This window comes from Manihot esculenta, chromosome 8 (assembly GCF_001659605.2).
Source record: "Manihot esculenta cultivar AM560-2 chromosome 8, M.esculenta_v8, whole genome shotgun sequence".
NCBI classification, from domain to species: Eukaryota; Viridiplantae; Streptophyta; class Magnoliopsida; order Malpighiales; family Euphorbiaceae; genus Manihot; species Manihot esculenta.
In genome coordinates, this window is record NC_035168.2 from 14034045 (window position 1) to 14047580 (window position 13536).

General features: G+C 34.4%; 1 protein-coding gene across 3 annotated transcripts in view; it reads right to left on the reverse strand.

Annotated features, from left to right (window-relative positions):
- Window positions 1-879: 879 nt before the first annotated feature.
- LOC110620407 overlaps window positions 880-13536 on the reverse strand; it is a 73082-nt gene continuing 60425 nt past the window's right edge. For 2 of the 3 annotated variants that reach the window (XM_021764129.2, XM_043958703.1), the window contains 9 exons: window positions 12985-13051; window positions 4169-4234; window positions 3425-3532; window positions 3144-3274; window positions 2619-2685; window positions 2149-2213; window positions 1973-2066; window positions 1529-1599; window positions 880-1424 (listed from right to left, as the gene is read on the reverse strand). In XM_021764129.2, the coding sequence (XP_021619821.1) occupies window positions 1064-1424; window positions 1529-1599; window positions 1973-2066; window positions 2149-2213; window positions 2619-2685; window positions 3144-3274; window positions 3425-3532; window positions 4169-4234; window positions 12985-13051 (1030 nt within the window). In that variant the 3' untranslated portion in view covers window positions 880-1063. The remainder of the gene's footprint in view (window positions 1425-1528; window positions 1600-1972; window positions 2067-2148; window positions 2214-2618; window positions 2686-3143; window positions 3275-3424; window positions 3533-4168; window positions 4235-12984; window positions 13052-13536) is intronic. The other variant, XM_043958702.1, reaches the window with a different exon arrangement.

Below are 13536 nucleotides of genomic sequence, written 5' to 3' on the forward strand. Positions count from 1 at the left end.
GAATAGGATTCGGGCCCAATAGAGAAGGATCCAGCTCACCTGACTTGATGGGTCAGTGGGGTGAATAGACCCTTCCACATCCAGAACCATATCAGCACGGGCACCAAAGGGAATTAAATAGCCGCATGACGATGGAGAAAGGGGCAGTACATCCATACGTACGGCTTTGTATGATAGTAACATGTGGCACTGTAGCGGGTGACAGTTATATATCACTAGAGGATAAAAGGAAAAAAGAATAAAGGAAGAGAGCGTAAACCATTCAGACTAAATTAAAATTATGAACATTAAGCCAATTCTAAATTAAAATTATGAAATTAAAATCATAATTAAATTGTCAAATAAACTATCAAAGTTCAGAAATTTGCAGATTAATTAAAATTGCACCAAATGTAAAGATTAAGCCAATTAAATTAAAATTAAAAGATTTGAATTAAAATATAAACATCGTGTAAATGTTGAGTTTTTTTTAGTTAATTAAGTTACGAATAATTATAAATTTAGAGAATAAATAATAATTTATTTTAAAATATCAACTGTAAAATGGACAAAATAACTTGAAAAATATGAAAACAGTAAAATTAAAGGACTAAATAGTCTGATTTCTAGAATGCATTAGTCAAATTATTATTAACGATAAAACCTAAAGAATATGTCTGAAATTTTTTTTTTTGAAAAAAAAAGATTACTTCGAAACTATTTCGAGAATTCCATAAAAATTGTTTTTTACCTGATAAAAATTTCCAGTTTATCTAAAAATTTTACTTAACCATAATCAGAAGTTTACTTCTGGGAAACTATAACCACTGTTAAAAAAGACCAAAAGCCAAATAGTTTTTGACCCTACCTCTTTAACGTACATGGAAAACACAAGGAAAAAAAAGAGAACAATCATATCATACATTTTGTATACCATTCAAAATCCAAAACTCATTGGCTCAATTAATCATTTATCATACTTTTGACATGTGAAAATACATATTTGTATAGAAGTCTCTAAAAATTTACATCATGATGGATCTAACATTGCTAGTATCACCTCTTTCAGAGTGAAACTCCCGAATCAAATTGCACCTCCATAACTTGATGGTCGTTTGGTTACTTCTAGTTCATTGTGATGTCCATCAAACTCCCACTCACCAATCTCATCTGGCAAATAGTCTGCATCATCTTTCCCAAGTTCAGACTCGAGTTCTTCGAGTTCGACCAGGATTAGCGACTTTCTTCGAAGCAGCAAAGATGATTTAACTTTCCTAAGATGTTTGTCTACTACAGTCTTAGATGTGTGCTTGCCTCTAGGGGATACTGAGAGTGATCTTTGTAGCGGAGTTTCAACTTCAAAAACTGGTCTCTCAATGGAATCAAATTCCTCTTTCATTTTTTCAATAGCACTGAATAGCTCCTTCACCCTTTCATCATCTTTCCTGAATCAAGTGTTCAGTATCTCATTTTAAAGAGAACGTTTCAATATTATGGAGCAATGGATTGGTGCTTGTAAGGATTTCAAAGAAAAACCAACGTAATATACCTGTAAATGCCTTTACTTCCATTGTAAAACTGCTTTTTCACATTTTCCATCGTCCTTGAAGTGGTTAAAAGCTGACAAAAAATTAAAAATCAGCTGATTGAAAATGAAAGTGGTTATTCTTCTAAACCATGTTAATTTCACGGGCAATTCTCGTCTATACTGCATCATACTACAACAAATATTAGAATTAATATAAAAAAATTTTACATTAATTTTATTATTATATTGACTAATATATAAGAACAATTACTGCTAATAATATATAAAAAAGTACGGTAACAACAAAAATTATGAATATTAATAAAAGAAATTCTTTTTAACAGACAATATTCATTACCGTTAATAATTGTTATTTTAACAGTAATTATAATTTTATTGTAAAATATACTTGCTCACAATTTTATAGTAATAACATGCGACTGAAGAAAGAGGACAAATTCATACCTTCCCTTCCAAATCCAGGTATTCCTTTTCAATAATTTTTCTTTGGTTTTCTATATTTGTATCATTATCCTTCACACTAGGTGCTATCTCGGGCCTGATGTAAGAGAACAATTTGAGATTGGATTTTGACGCATGATATATAAATATTTCAAAGAAACACATTGTAATACAAATACCGTTGAAATGAATGAAAATCCTCAAGATATCCTTTAACACGTGTGATGGAAGGCCCCAATTGTTCCTGATAAGAGAGCAACGTTGTGCATATCAATAGAGAAATATCCAAAAATTCTATGGCTAAAATACTAAATTTATATTCAAGTATACAATAGATGCTAAAACTAACAAAATTCAATTTTCTATTCAAATTTGCCTCATAATTATTATTAAAAAATTCAATAAAATCATTACTTATCAAGATTTTAAAATGCGAAGTACATTTTTTTTCAATTTATTTAAATTTATTTAATTTTTTAAAAATAATTTATAGTTTAAATTTATACCGAAAGATAATATTTAATATTTTTTTGCCCCGTATGACAAACAAATTTAATTTTTTTATCACAGTTTTTATTTTTTTTCCACATTTTTTACAATTTGATTTGGAGAGGGCATCATTATGAATGAACCATATAGGAATGATTACCTTATGAGACATTAGAAGATGAATAACCAAATTGACAAAATAATCTCCATATTTCTCCAACTCCGCACTTGAACAAAGCACATGTGAAAAGGAAAATAATACATTAAATACAAAGAAACACCTTATACACAAAGATAAATACATTATAAAGGTACAATTAACATTAAAGTAACAAAAGAAAAAAAAAATTAGATTCCGTTTATTTTATGAAAAATACTTTTCACATATTTTGATGTTAATTTGAAATTTTTAGAAAAATTGATTAACCGAAAATATTTTTCTGATTAAAAAAAAATAATTTTCTTTTCTTTTCAAAAAATGCATTTTCTAAGTTTTGATAATCTTATTAATACCCTTATATATAAATTTATTAATTTTTTTTATTTTTAATTAAAATTAAATAATAAAAAATAAATTATTTTATTAAAAAATACTTTCCATGAAAAAAGGGCTTAGTATAATGCATTCAGCAAAAGCAACCGTCTCAGATTTATGAGTAGAACAACGGAAAGCTAATGGACATACTTGACCTGCTTTTCTTTTTGCTCAACATGAGTGGTCCGTGCAGCCCAGGTATCTTGAAGAAAATTTATCCAGGCATTAACAACATCTGCTTCTAATCTGTATAAAGACATTGACCTTGAGAGCTCATCCTCCTGTAAATCAATGAAATTTTTATGAGAAATTCTTACACAGAACAAAAAGGTCTATAATGAGTTGCACAATTTCTTGCGGAGAATACAGATAGGATTTTGATTTTAGTTATAACACAATGGCACCCATGATATGAATAAAACCCAACGGACCCTAGCTTCCAAGTGAACTACAATCTCACTACTGGCATGAACAAACTGTTCTTGTTCTTCCCTAACGTTGTGAAGTCGTGCCCGAGCAGCGATCAACGAGGAATTTACCTACACCAACATGCAAGCAAGTGTAACAAATTAAAGGATTACTTTGTGATTTAACCATACAGTTTAAACATGGATAATTTAAAATATAATACATGAGATTTAACAAAATTTACAATTTAGTCCATAAAATTTCATTTTATCAATAAAATAGTCATTCTATTGAAATTTATTATTTGACTATCGCAATTTAGTCTTTCTAATTTCATTTTTTATAATAGTTTAATCTCTTAATTTATAACAATTTACTCCTTATAGTTTTAATATTTAAAACAATTGAATCCTTTAATTTGAATTGAGTTTGTTTAATTAATAGTTGACTAATAATAAATGTTAACAAAAATACTATTTTGTTAATAAAATCAAAACTCAAATACTAAATCGTTTATTATTAAAAATGTAGGGACTAAATTACATATAGATTTTGCTAATTATCATGGACATTTTTGTAAATTACCCCTTAAACGTTTATGAGCATGTATACACTATGCATTTAGATGCACCTAATATAATCATGAATATTAATGGTAAAAGTCCACAATAGATAAATCATAAATCAAAAGGTCTCAGTAGACAATACTTTCCACAACAGTATTTATACTTCAAATATTCAAAAAAGAAAATCTGGTTAAAAAGGACCTTTTTCAATGCAGCTTCAAGTTCATCCTTTTGCTTCTCAAGATCTTCAATCTCATTTGCCAATTCCTAGGAAAAGCAAGAAAACATTTTCATGACATAACTTTCTGCCTTGGGAATAATTTATTCTTCTTATAAAATTACTGTCTCTTTATTTAAATTGAATTAACTCTCTTGTTTTCTTCATAGTGTTCCCAACTAGTTTGAGATTAAATATTAGCTATTGTTGTGTTCTTCCTAGTGTATATTTCAGAATAATTTGTATTCTTTAATTTATAATTACAATAATGTATTAAATAAACATGATATGTTAAAGGATTCTGCTTTCTCTCTGCCTCGCTTAGATTGTTTCTCTCAGCCTCCCATCGCGTGCCCCCGATGCGGTAGTAGTCTCCTGCCCGCGCTGCACCATCGTAGCAGGTGTCTTCTCTAGCGCCGCCTAGCACTTCTCTGAGCAGGTTGGTTAAGACTATAGGCATTACGACAATAGACAGTAAATAAAGAAGATCAAGAAGGGGAAAGATAAAAAATCTTGTTTGATGGGGAACCCATCGTGTGCCCCTGAGTAGCAGTGTTGCCGACGTGTTTGTGGCCTCTTGGCTGTGCCGCACTGCCGCAATCTATTCGGTCCTCTCTAGGGATGCGTTGCGCTTCCCTGGGTAGGTTGGTCCGCTCACACTGCACACAAAGAGCAGCCGCACCACTCCATCGGAAGTCACTGTGACTTTTAAGCACCACTGATTCAGGAGGTTCCGGCGCCGCATTCCCTCTGCTTGCATTAATCCTCTGCCGCAATTCAAGAAATTAAAATTGCAAGAGGGTAACACATGCAATGAATGACGACACTTCTATGTGTGTGGAGGCGTCAACGAGAGATGAGCATTTGGAAATCCAGTTGGTGAAAAAAGTAAAACTGAATGATGGTATGACAAATTCGTTTAGCGCTGTGATGGTTAAGCTGAGAAATTGCAATATCTGTTTTAGACTAAACCACTTCAATTCCTAATAAATATTTCAGTTTCCCATATCTTTAGTTTGGAAATGACTGAACAAATGTTGTTTAAGATGAGAGATTTCATCATGATCATTTCCTATAATGACAATATCATCAATATAAACCACCAAATAGATGCATCTATCACATTATAACGAAAAAATACAGAATGATCAGAATTATTTTGAGACATTCCAAACTGTTGAACTACAGTGCTAAATCGTCCAAACCATGCTCTTGGAGACTGTTTTAGCCCATACAAAGAGCGCTGAAGACATCACTATTTTGGTCCAGTGATTAATTGCAGCCAATGAGATAAGGAGACGAACATAAGTTATTTTAGCTACGGGAGAGAAAATATCACTATAATCAAGCCCAAAAATCTGTGTAACCTTTAGCTACAAGGCGAGCTTTAAGGCGATCAATTTTGCCATCAGGTCCCACCTTAACTGTGTAAACCCATTGACAACCAACAGTAGACTTACCAGGTAGTAAGGATACCAGTTTCCAAGTTCCATTGTTATGCAGAGCAGTCATTTCCTCAACCATGGCATTACACCAACCAGGATGATCTAATACTTCTCTAACTGTCTTGGGTATGGAGACAGCAGACACAGCAGAGACAAAAGTATAATAGGAAGGAGACAAACGATGGTAACTCACAAAATTATAAATGGAATGAGGATTTCGAGAAGAGCGAATACCTTTTCGAAGAGCAAGAGGAGGAGTAGCTGCTGTAGTTGAAAGCATGACTGAAGTAGGTGATGACGGAACGAGAGGTGAGTCATTAGAAGTACCTGCATTAGGGAGAGAAATGTCATTGTTATTAGCAGATAGGTGAGACCGACGTGTATAGACCTGAAGAGGTGGCATAGGAGTGGGAGATGGACATACTTGCGGGAAAGAAGAAATAGGAGCCGGAGGTATAGGCAAAGCGCTAGGGACAAAAGTTTTATATGTTGGACTAGAAGAAAAGTAAGGAGAGGTTTCAAAAAAGGTGACATCTGCAGACACAAAATATCTGTTAATTTTGTAATCTTTTTAAAGCCGTGAATAGCCGAGAAAGACACATGTAACTTATTTGGGTTGGAGTTTGTCTTTGCCAGGAGTATGATCATGAACAAAGCATATACATCTGAAAACACGCAGAGACAACTGGGTGGTATTCTGGTTAGGAAATAGGACAGAATGAGGACTTTAATGCTGCAAAACAGAGGAAGGCATTCGGTTAATCAAAGTAACAGGCGGTGAGGACAGCTAGGCGGTGAGGACAGCTTTTCCCCAAAAACGCAACGGAACATTGTGATGTAGGAGTAAAGTGCGGGCTGTTTCTATTAAATGCCGATTTTTCCGTTCGGCAACTCCATTTTATTGTGGAGTATAAGAGCAAGAAGTTTGGTGAGCAATACCCTGTGTAGACAAGAAATGAGTGAATGAAGAAGACAAATATTCTCTTGCATTATCACTTCGCAGTATCTTAATGCGAACACCAAATTGATTATGAATTTTAGCATAAAACTTTTGAAAAATAGGGAACAAATCAGAACGATTCTTCATCAGAAAAAGCCAAGTGCAACGAGAATAGTCATCAATAAATGTAACAAAATATTAAAATTCCAGAGTTGTACTAACACGACTTAGACCCCAAATATCTGAATGAACAATGTCAAACATAGAACTAGCCCTATTATTGATTCGTTTAGGAAAAGAAGCTCGAGTTTGCTTCTCGAGTTGACAAGACTCACATTCTAAAGAAGGCAAGGAAGAGAGGCTAGGAACCAGTTTTTGTAACTTGTTCAGACTTGGATGTCCCCAACGACTATGAATGAGTTCAGCGGAGGTGGAAGACACAAAAGCAATTGGAGAGTTAGAAGTGGAAAAATAGTACAATCCTTTGACTCATATCCTGCTCCAATCATCTTTTTAGTACTCCGGTCCTGCATAACCACAGATTCAGTAGTAAAAATGACTGAACAATGAAGATCTTTAGTCAATTTGCTAATAGAGATTAGGTTGTATGGACAGTCTGGGGTAAATAAAACATTAGTCAAGGGGATAGAAGGAAGGAGATATACATTACCGATCCCTTTAACTTGAATTTGTGAACCATTAGCTAATGTGACTTTAGATGGTGTGGAAGGTGAAACAAGAGTAGAGAGAAGAGAGGGATTACCAGAGATATGATCAGAAGCACCAGAGTCGAGGATCCATGAACCAATGGGTAAAGACTTGGTTAGATAAGTAAAAAAATTACCAGAATGAGCAATATTTGATTGGGCCATGGGGACTGAATCTGAATCTGTATTGAGGGTGTTTTGATTCTCAGATATGTCGAGAGAGATTATGAAACAACAAGGGACTGAGTAGGGATCCGAATCTGCAAAAAGGAGCCGAATCTGCCAAAAAGAACGCCTGTGAATAGTAAATCTGACGACCGCACCTACTGGGCTTTGGTCACCGGCGCCGGGTAGAGCTGGGAGAAGAATCGCCGGCGTGAAACGGTCGCTGAAAAGTGGGGCATGCATCCGCACGTGGATGAAAGACGTGTGAAGGCGAGCTGATCTGATGATCAGTCCAAATTTAGACCATTTTATCATGATGTCATTGATGTTAATTTACACTTTTTCTGCCTAATTTTGTGATTTTGATCTTATTCTGCAGAAAATGGTGTAAAGAGGTAATTTGGAGAAAATGCCCTTAAAACTGTCTAAAATAGAACAAAGGAGAGCAAGCATGCCAAGTTGCAACTGAAGAGGAGATAAACAAGGAAAGTAATTTGAAATTCAAATTTCAAATCCCCAAGAGCATTCAAAATTCAAGATTCGGCTTATTAAGGAAAGTGGCAAATAAGAAAAGTGCTGTCAGCAGAGCAGTTTGAAATTCAAACCTTCAAGAATCCTTTTCCTTATTGAGGAAGCCAAATCTTATGAAGATGCACATTCAAAATTGAAATTCAAATTCACCTTGCTAAGGAAGCCAAAGAAGACACACATGCTACCTCAAGTCTTGCACATTCAAAATTCAAAATTCAAAGAGGGGCTCCACCTCATCAATGTGCATAGGGCGGCATGGGCAGTACCTTGGGCAGCAAGGAGATCAACTTGGGCAGCAAGGAAGACCTAGGGCAGCACTTAAACTCTATAAATACATCTCTTAAGGCTGCCGCACACTTCTTCTCTTCCTCTCATTCTCTTCACATTCGGCCGGTGCACCTCCATCTTCTCCAAGCTTCGGGTCTTCTCTTCTTCTACCTTTCTTCTTTATTTTTGGTTTTGTTTCAGCCATGAGTGGCTAAAACCTTTTATTTCTAGTTGAAGATTGGTTGAAACTTTAGTTATTTTATGGATTGGGAGATCTGAACATACATTGTTTAACTTTTGTTTATTCAATATTTATGCAATTTCATGCTTGATTCTATTATTGCTTTGTTATTTTGATCAATGGGGCCAGTTGATTCTTGATTGCAAGGTGATATATTGTTAGTTTGAATAGTTTTAAGTCCGTAATTGCTTGGATTGTTCAAACACAAGAACACTTGATGTAAAAACTAAGAAAATTGCATGATCTAGCGATATCTCTATGCGTTTGGGTAGCTAGAATTAGATCTCTCTATTTCTTAATGCAGTTGATAGTTGTTTTGATGCCTAAGGCCCAAGGACGTTCCTTGGCAACTTGTTGATTAGTGATTAGTTAGAGGACGTTCCATATTTAATTTATGCTTAAGGAGAGACATGGTGGTGAGAAGTATCTTCCATCTCCATAACTAATTTATTGAATCAAACAAAAGAACCTACGTATCAATGATCAATCCCAACAACTGAAGTGGATCCAATTCTTCAACTAGACCTTTCTCATATTTGATTTACTCTACTTTTAATTATTCGCTTTATTTTTATTGCTCTCATCATTAGATTAACTGAATCAATCTCAAAATCCCCCCTTTTACTTTTATTGTCAGTTTATTTCGCTTTCAGTTTATTCGCTTTCAGTTTATTTTCTTGGTCTCGATAAGGAAGATAGGTAAGTTTTCAATTCCCTGTGGATTCAATCCTCTCACCACTATCTGCAGTAGTAATATTGTTGATAACTGAAAAGGTTATTTTTGACCGGCTTCGACAACTGCACAGTCATCTGACGACCGGACCTACTGGGCTTTGGTCGCCGGTGTCGGGCGAAGCTGGGAGAAGAATCGGCGGCGTGAAACGGTCACCGGAAAGTGATGCACACGCCGGCGCGTGGCCGAAAACAAGTATGTGCGAGGTGGCGCGTGGAGGCGCGTCTGGAGGCGGTGCTTCGCCGGAAAGTAGATCAGAGGCCGGCGTGGAGAATGGGCTGGGTGGTGAGACTAACTGATTTTCAGAAAGTCACCAGAGCAAGATGTCAGATCTGCAACTCAAAGGTGAACCAAATTTCTTGACTTTGATACTATGAAACTTTGATGAAAGGAAGAAAAATAGAGCAAAAAATTTGAGAGAAAATACTTGATTATACCCCTCAAGCCAATTGGAGTATATATACTACTTACAAGAGTACACACTAGATAAGAAAATAAATTAATTCCCTAATTATAGCCTAATCATATTCCAATCATATCCCTAATTACCACTACAAATCTAGGCTATTTACAGAAACAATCTCAACAAAGATCAAGGATGTGGTGTAACTGAGGTCCTTCCTACACAGCAAACGGTGTTTGGGTCGTCTTTTGACCAGAAATCATTGCAACAACTGTCGCGCTATCCATGGACTTCTAAATAAGGCTCCGTTCAATCGAATAGGAGAGATTCTTTAGTTTCTTTTCCTCAACAAGGTCGAATATGGGTGGGTGCTACTACCACTATACAAACTCTAGGTGAATCATCTCGGCAGCCACACTCCTTGGCTACCGCTTGCAAAACTGCTCTTGATGTTGTAGCCGTAGGAGAGTACGTGGTAGTGTTCGGTAAAGTTGGGATCGGAAAGGTGAGCTCAATGGTGGTTACGGATTCAAATGTATCTAAGAGCAAAAATATTTCTCTAGGATACCCGTATTTGAACAAAGAAAAGGGTTTATATACTGTTATAGCTGAGGTTCTTGGAAGTGGTTGATTTCTATAGGTAGCAGTGATCTGAATAGGTTGAATTTAAATGACTAGTGAGCAAGATCTGAAGATTTGATTATTGGATAAGGGTGTGTTGTTATAGGCTCTTTGTTGCCTCTCTCCTTTATTCTATCTTTATCAATGGATTGTCTTTTTTAGAATATTCAGGGGATTAGCAGTAAACACAGTCTACGTTCTCTAAAAGATTTTATTTTTAAAAATAAAATATAATTTTGTGCTATTATGAAACCAAAAGTGAGTAGTGAAAGGGCTGATTGGATCTCTCTACAGCTTGGGTTTAGTTGTTGGGTCTAAGTTAAGGCGGTTAGATTTAGTGGTAGTATTTAGCTCTTCTGGTATAACTCAGATTTCTCTATCGAGATCTTATACATACATTCTCAGTTCATACACTGTAGAGTCTCTACAGATAATAATAGAAACTAGTTTATTACGGTGGTATATAGTAGTCCAAAAGAATATTTACATAATAGTCTTTTTTTTCAACCATTCATAGTCTAAATGTCTCAATTTCTGCTTCTTAGGTCTTGGGAGGTGATTTTAATGCCTTTCTAGAACTTTCAGAAACTACTAGTGTTAGTGCTCAGGTTTCTGCACGGTGTCTACGGTTTCGAGATTGGATCTCGAATATGGGTTTAGGAGTTTTGTTTATATTAGCCAAATCAGTCCTTTTTGCGCTTCCTAACTATTTGATGTAATCAGTTTATATTCTAAAATCTATGTGTGATGAATTTGATAAAAGGCTTAGGAATTTTGTTTGGGGAGTACACATACATGGCGGGCAAAGAGTTCATTTCATTAACTGGAGTAAGCTTTGTCTACCAATGAATTAGGATAGTTTAGGGTTAAAATCATGTTGATCGATGAATTTGGCATTTCTGGCCAAGATGGGAAGGAGGATTTTGAAAGAAGATCGTGCATTATGGGTGCAAGTGATAAAAGGTAAGTATTTTCACTTACGTTCAAATTTGGAGGTGTTTGTCTCTAAGCCTACTAGCTCGTTTGTTTGGAGAGGTGTTGTTAGTAGCTTTCCAATATTATAAAAAGGCTTATGTATGGCTGTAGGCAATGGAATGAGTACATTCTTCTGAAGTGATACTTGGATTGAAAAGGGGTCTCTTCGTAATTTTTTAATCAAGCCCCTTCCAAGTCCATATAAACAAGTTGGGGTCGTTCAATATTGGAAGAATGATGATTGGAATTGAAATGAAATTACACCATATTTGTCTAGTGAGTGATATAACTTGGTGAAAGGCAAGTTTTTTATAACAAATGTTTGTGCTATGAATCAAACAACATGTAAGCTCACACGTAATGGTCATTTTACCGTCAAAATGACATATACTTTGTTGTACGATGTTTTCTCCTTTGCTCCCAATTCGGTTTGAAAGATGATTTGGAGTGTTTCAGTTTCTCAATGTATTCAGTGTTTCGTTTAGATTTTAATTCATGGAAAACTTATGACCAATATAGAAAGATAGAAGCGAGAATTTTCACAAGACATGAGTTGTACTTTATGTGGGCCAATAGTAAAGGATATTCCCTATATTTTTCGAGATTGTCCGAGAGCTCAATAATTTTGGTCTCGCGTTAGGTGACCTGACTCTCTTCGTATTTTCTTATATATGGATATTATTGCTTAGTTCTCTCAGTACAGATTTTGAATATGGATTATGTTTTGATTCATCTTCTGCACAAATCCTATTTTTAAGTTTGTGGTAGGTATAAAAATGGAGGAATAAAGATGTGTTTCATGACATTTGCTATTTGTTAAGCCAATAAATCAGTTGTTTTAAGTTGCAGTTAGCATAGAATCTCCAAGGTTGGTGTTCATAGAGCAATAAGACTCCAAACCGTATCTAAATATTAGTAAATATTATTTGGCAATCTCTCTTGCCTGATTAGGTTAAACTAAATACAGATGGGGCGATTAGAGGGAACCTAAGAAGGGGAGGTGCAGGGGGTCTTGCGTAATTAGTATGGAGTATGGTTGAAGGATTATTACATTTGTGTGGGTGTTTGTTCCTCAATGGATGTGGAGTTGCATGTTATATTATTTGGTCTCTGGATAGCATGAAATATGGGAATCAAACGGTTAATGGCAGAAATAGACTCTAAACCTGGCCTTATTCTAATGGAAGCACATACACAATGCTAATGTATTGTATCAATGTCGTCAGCCGTTATGACTCAACTGGCAGGTGAGGTTTAGACATGTTTATAGACAAGCAAATTGTATTGAGGATAGACTAACTAATCTAGCTATGACATCAACCTTTGGTGGTTTGTAGTAATTTTCGAGTCTACCTAAAATTGTTGCAAAATTAGTACCAGGTGATTTGCACGGTATTTCTTATCCTCATCAGATTACCACGGTTTAAAGGGTCGCCCTTCTATATATAAAAAAAACATGATATGTCGAAGTTAATTAGATTTTTAGAAATATAATTGGTATATTATCTATACTAAAAGTGTCAACAGAAAGTAATTGAACCAAAAAGGCTTGATATTTACATATTTTAAATTTTAATTTAAACGCTTCAATTTTAAATTTATCGAGTGCAATTTTAACCTAATTTTGAAATCAAAAATTTAAAATTCACTTTTTGTATACATAAAATTCAATTACTTAATACAAATATCATGGGAGGAGTGAATGGTTTGGTTGATTTTTTTATGCATGCTCGAGTATATGAAAAGGAGACATCAGTTGTTAGTAAAGGTACCATTTCAAGTTGCCTAACTTCACTGGCTTTAGCCACACGAAAGCTGAGTGCTTCATCTTTTTGAAACCTGCTTGAACATGGATGCAAAAGAAAATATAACCAATGCTTCACAATGAAATCTAGGAATGTACATAATTTCATCAACGCAAAAGTGGAAGATAAGAACAGATGATTGAGGAGAAAGCCTACAAGGTTCACATTTACTATAACTAGTTTTTATCACGCGTGTTATTAAACTCATTATTTGTTTTATATATCTTGTATGTAATATATATATATATATATATATATATATATATATATATTACAATAATATATTAATTTTTAATAATCAAATAAAAGTTAAGAAATTCTAAACGATACCACTAATTTAATTAAGAATAAAAGAAGAATAATTTAAAAAATATAATCTAACTTTATTTAGAATAAATAAATTAAACATATAAAAATTAAAAATTAGTTCTGGCTAAGGAGAAAAGACTATGATAAATCACATTATATAATGAGATAAAAGAAAACAATTAACTTTTAATGGTAAAAATATATAATATA